At 39.6% G+C, this 6000-nt stretch overlaps 1 protein-coding gene across 1 annotated transcript; it reads left to right on the top strand.

The window, feature by feature from the left end:
* Positions 1 to 1237: 1237 nt before the first annotated feature.
* On the top strand, positions 1238 to 2301 carry LOC306781505 (protein C19orf12 homolog; the record flags this gene model as incomplete). The annotated part of the gene is made up of 3 exons (XM_079274384.1): positions 1238 to 1291; positions 1730 to 1946; positions 2036 to 2301. 3 exons carry the CDS (start codon positions 1238 to 1240, stop codon positions 2299 to 2301), a joined length of 537 nt encoding a protein of 178 aa, XP_079130510.1.
* Between the last annotated feature and the right edge of the window lie 3699 nt (positions 2302 to 6000).

Raw genomic sequence — 6000 nt, 5'->3', positions numbered from 1 at the left:
TGCTGATGTGGCCCGGAGTGAAGATGAGCTTGACACCCCTGCTCTAAGTGCATGTTTAATTTTTTCAAGACTTAAAAAAAACATCACATCCTTAAGCCAGGCATATATGGCTCTTTTCTTATTAAATGGCTCACTTCTCCCTTTGGTCGTATCTTGAATGCCCAAACTATTAGGCGTAGTTATCACTTATATTAACATAATCACAACCAAAAGAAAAATAATAATCACAAAAAGGGTTGATGTGCTTTACTGTAACGTCCAGTCGTAATAAATACTTCTCAGTCTCAACTATTATCCAAATAACTATGATAAAGCCACATTTTTTGCTGACAGTATAGCTTTCCCATCATGATCTGCTTCACTGAATATCTAACAACATACAGCGATATATATTCTAGATCATGTATCAACTGCTGACAAACCCCTTGAATGAATAAGAGCGGATGTTTACTTTTGCAGTGGTGGAATCTAACTAATTAATTAACTATATTTCAAAGCTTTAGTTATAGTTACTTTGCAAAGTTAGATTGTTGATAACAACATAAGGTAGGTTAGAATATATTATTACAGATAGTAAATATAGTAGCGGTGTATTAGATCTGGATTATTCTTCCACCCCTGGACTTCAGTAAATTAAGTGACACAATGTCACACTTTTAATGGAATATCTTACGTGTGACTTATTATCTCCAACTAATGGCCTATAGTGCCAGTAAGCTGTTGTGCTGAAACATGTTGGTTAGATGTCTTTAGGAGAAGATGTACTGTTGTCTGAGGTGCAGGGGAATGTGTCACAGACTTTCAGATGTGAAATAACTAAATAACATTACAGTGGATGAGAGAGCTTTAGGGCTCTTAGTGTTTGGAGCCAGACAATTAAAAACTACAAAGTTGTATTTCCTAAACGTGTAAAAGGACAAAATATCTATGTTTTAAAGTATCACTTTTGTATCAGAAGGCACATTTGTGAGGCTTATAAGGACTTAAGTGTGAAATGTTTGCCTAAAGCAGAACAGCTGGAGGTTAGAGTGGGTGACGTCAGCCGCTCCGCTACTGCCCCCTTCTGGCCTGGACAGGATCCAACACTGATCCTCTTAACATTCATAACATAAAGTTAATTTTATGTCAAAATAAAATAAATACATGAACAACAATGTGACTACATCCTGTGTGGGTCACATTCTTCTAAAGATAAAAATATTAATTTCCCCAGATATTAGTTTACATCACCACAAACATGAATATAAAGCACATCACATGTATTTTACAGCATCCCAAAGATGCTTTCCAGGTCAGATCAGAGTTGAATCACTGAATCCATGGAAATATTACAATACATGTTTGATTCCTGTATTTAAAATGTTTTGAAAATGATCATCCCACAAATATGAGTTGCTGTCAAGTGCACCTTTAAAATGTTAAAGTGATATTCAGAGATTATTAAAGTAATTTAGGGTACTTGTAATTAGTTTAGCCTGAACACATTGGTCAATTGTTATTGGGGTGAATATGTCGAGATATGTTAAGTTATTATAATCTTCTGATAAATGAAGTATATTAAGGGGTGAAGGGGTCAGTTTGTGTTTTCTTCAGGATTTAGTTTGGTTCATTTAAAATGATCAAGATTAAATAATAGTTGCAATGTACCACCAGTAAACAACACTTGCTTCCCTTTTATAATGTATCACATCTACAAAACACGCACTACGGGCTTCATATCTGGTCACAGAATAGCAAGAAAGGGGCTACCTCACACAATCACCGAAGACTCCTGAAATGTATAAATCTGATCCATCGACTTGATGATGTCATGAAGCTGTGTTGTGAGTTATCTGCAAATCAGCAAATCCAGACCACAGTGAAAGGCTCAGGGAAGGGAGCAGCAGCAGCGGGCGGTCTGGCCTTCGCTGGAGGGTTAGTCGGGGGACCTCTTGGTATCGCAGTCGGTGAGTGGGAATAAATGCATGCAACAGTTTCTCCCACTCGTGTGTGTGCAATCATAATTCCACATGTTTGAAACCCTCTTAACATGTAGGCGGTGCTGTCGGAGGCCTTCTGGGCTGCTGGCTGACCAGTGGACAGTTCAAACCGCTGCCTCAGATCATAATGGAGCTCAGTCCTCAGCAGCAGCAGCAGCTTTATGGTAGTCTTCTGGCCGTGCTGGGAGACATTCAGTGGACAGATTTGGCTCAGCTAACTGCTCTAGTGATGGGCAACGCCACCCTGAAGCAGCAGCTGACGGCGACCCTTCTCGGGTACATCTCCAAGGAGCTCCAGGCGCAGGTGCACTACGTGGATTAGTGTCTGTGGAAGAACTGGGATACCCTAACGTAGGGGTGCACATGCTCAGAAGGTCTTTTGAAAATAATGTGAACTGTTTTATGACGCTGAAGAGACTCTTTATCAAATGTGAAATCACATGTTGTAAATTTGCACAGACGCCATCACAGTCTTGGTTCCAGGTTATACAGTTATTGTGAAAACAGCTGTATTGTTATGATGTGGGGTGTTTCGCGGACCCAAATGCAGACTCAGACAGCAGAGTTCTATTTCAAAACCAAGGTAGTTTATTTCTCTCAGTCAAGGGAAAAGACAGGTAATGGCCAAAGGCAATAGGAGGCGTCTCCACGCCTCCGCACGGTTCCAAGCCGGAAAGTGGCTAATCCTACACAGCGGCAGACGAAGCAGACAGGAAAACTGTCAAACGTCAAATACGGAGGCACGTCCTCGCGCTCCGCACGGATCCTAGCCGGGAGGTGGCAGGTCACATGTATACCTGGATTCATTTATTATTGGAAGTACACTCATCAGATGAAGGAATTATGTATTCATCAATGGCACTGTTAATCATATAAGAGACATAGTGGTTCTGTTTGTGATAACGGTTTTATACAAAATGTATAAAATACATTTGACACACCACATGAAACATCACACAGGGGAGGAACGATGGAGCTTTCATCCTATCTTTATCCAAGACCGTGTTCTTTCAATTTGAGAGCATCGCTCATTGAGTCCACGCTCAGATTTGGTACTGTCTTTAGCTTGATCCGGTAGACGAATTGAGTTTTTATTTTCTAGTTAGTGTTGGTTTTCTAGAGGGGGCCGGGGACACGCTCACCTGGAAGAAAATGTTGTACATTTTAAAGTTAAATGTATCAGTCTGGTGCACTCTGAGACCAACATCAAGAACATGAACATAATTCAGGCTGAAAGTAACGCAGTTTAAACTGACAAATGCAGGAAGGACAGCTGGCAAGAAATCACTAACTGTGTCATTCTGTAAATTAACCCATTTATAATATCACTGCTTCATCTATAACGCGATAGATCTGACTATAATAACACGTGTATTCACGTTCATGTTTTACTTTGATGTATTCTTATTCTTTCAGCTGAGACCCAGCGATGTGAAACGGACTTTTGGGCAAATAAATAAAAATATATATGAATATAATTCTAAGCAGTGAGGAAGTTTCCTTCCATGATTTAAAATCACCCACACCAAACATTAAAGTAGCCGGAGACTGTAAGACACGACTCAAGAAGCCGGCACGCGTCAGTGAATGTGTGATGAGAGAATATTTACACATTTCTTTTCTATTTACTCCAAAGTCTGTTTCGCACCACTAAGGCTACAGCTGAAAGAACAAGGCTAAAATATTGTCATACACGCCATGAAAACACATCTGCAACACATTCATTTACCATAATACACACATGTACTTATAGTCAGATCTATCCTGCTCTAAATGAAGCAGTGATGTCATGAATCTGTTAATTTACGATTTCACACATGCAGTCTGAGATTTATTGCCAGCTGTCTTTTTTTGCATTTGTCAGTTTAAACTGTGTGATTATGTAACATTCATTAATGGTCCACGTACCGAGCTCTGATTGGTCAGTGTGTATTTGAATAAAAGGAATTAAATCACACGTTGCTGAGGGAGCAGAGGGGCAGAAAACGATCAGAAGGCAATTCATTGGTGATATTTTGTCTTCAATACATAAATGTTGGAAAACAATCACTTGAGTCGTCTCGTTCCACGACCCACAACTGTTACATATGGACCAGATGGAAGGTAACTGAAGATAGGAGTAATGATATACTATTTTATTAGTTTAAGGGCTTTTATTTGGTTACCCACCAAGTTGCAGCGAAACCGGATGTTCCTCGTAGAACCTGTCTCGATGGACTTTTATCTGTTCACCTTTTTTTTGGATGTTTTTCCTCTGACTCATCTCCCGAGTCAAAACCACACCCATTAATGCATTGCTGGTGAAATCCAGGGAACTGCCATTACATGTGAGGAGAACTGAGTTAGCACTATCACACTGGATTAGAATTCAGGGTGGACTTAACGGAAACACAGCAGCGACTGTCCTGTACAATGGTTGGGAGTACTCGACATTCTCTGGTAAAAGCTTTGGATGGGAAGTTAACAGGAAAGTGAAACAGTTCAAATTTGATACCATACAACATAGTCCAGCATATTAGTAGCAACATTGCTCCATGGATATTTCCACAACCCAAGGTAAATCTGGAGATATTAGAGAAGAGAAGAGAATGGACTGAGAGGAATGTAAACATCGGATACTTGGTTCAAGATTTACTGAATAAAAGATATTCTAATTCTGGAAATATCTTTACAGATGGATCTAAACGCTCAGATAACTGGTTATCAGTGTACACAGCCGAACTGACAGCAGTAATCATCAGTCTTCAGTGGGTGGAGGAGGTCAAACCAATGAAAGTACTTTTGTGTTCACATTCTGCAGCTGCAATACAAAGTATACAATCCGGTCAAACAGTACGAGAGGATCTTTTAACTAAAGTTTATACATCATTACTGAACTCACAACATTTAGGAATAGATGTACATCTCTGTTGGGCACCGGCTCATGTTGGAATAGAGGGAAATGAGGTTGCAGATAAACTTGAGAAAAGAGCGTCAAACAAAAATGATATTTTAGAAATTTGTTTTCGGAGGTCAGAAGCAAAATCAGTAATACAGCACGGAATTATTACATCTTGGCAGGAAATTTGGAATAATGACAATAAGGATATAAATTACAACAAAATACAGACGTCAGTCAGATTGAGAAGTGATGGAAGTAAAAGTAGAAAAGAAGATGTTACTTTCAGATTGAGGTTCGGACATACAGGACTCAATGACACGTTATACACATCATGAAAAAGACAGAGTGGGATAAATGTGAGATATGCAACTGTAAAGAAACTGTTGAACATGTTGTTGAACATGATAGAGTGGAAGAAGTTCAGGGTGGAAAGAGAAAGACTGAAGAACAGAGTGGTAGATACAGGAAGGGAGTGGAGCATCAAAGGACTGTATATTATTTCCGTTTTATTGATTATCAGAGTCTGAAGGAAGTTTTATTTTGAAAAATGACCGGATTCTCTCGCAATTTCATCCGCCTGTGCCTCTTGACATGTCAAGACGCTTTGTCTCGGTCACAACTCTGCTGGTGTTTTGGATTAAAATCGAGGCTGAATATCCTGAGATCGCCACTAAAGCACTGAAAACCCTGCTTCCATTTCCAACATCCTCTTTGTGAAGCGGGATGTTCTGCAGTGACAGCAATCAAAACAAAATGGCGGAGTAGAGTGGACATCAAGAACAGACTTCGGGTGTCATTGTCTCCCATTACCCCCAGATGGGGTAATGGGAGACTAATGGGAGGGCTGCCACCGATTCAGCAATGTTAAAAGGATCATTTGTGGAGTTACTTGCAACAGCTTAAACTTTTGTTGTGACTTGTTGCATGTATGATTTTAAATATCTGCAAAGCAACAGACAAAATAATTTTTTTTAATATACAGTGTTGTATCATTACTGCTAATGGGTCATAATGTGTGGAGTTTTGTGAAAACTGCCATGGAAAACATGCTGAACACTGGACTAGCAAATAGTGAATTCATAGAATAGAACAGAATAGAATAGAATGCTGGATGGAACTGGAACACAGCTGAGTTCTGGG

The sequence above is a fragment of the Melanostigma gelatinosum genome (genome assembly GCF_949748355.1).
Source record: "Melanostigma gelatinosum genome assembly, chromosome: 1".
In the NCBI taxonomy this organism is placed as follows: domain Eukaryota; kingdom Metazoa; phylum Chordata; class Actinopteri; order Perciformes; family Zoarcidae; genus Melanostigma; species Melanostigma gelatinosum.
Note: the sequence above shows the minus strand (reverse complement) of the source record. Positions and strands in the feature narration are given on the sequence as shown.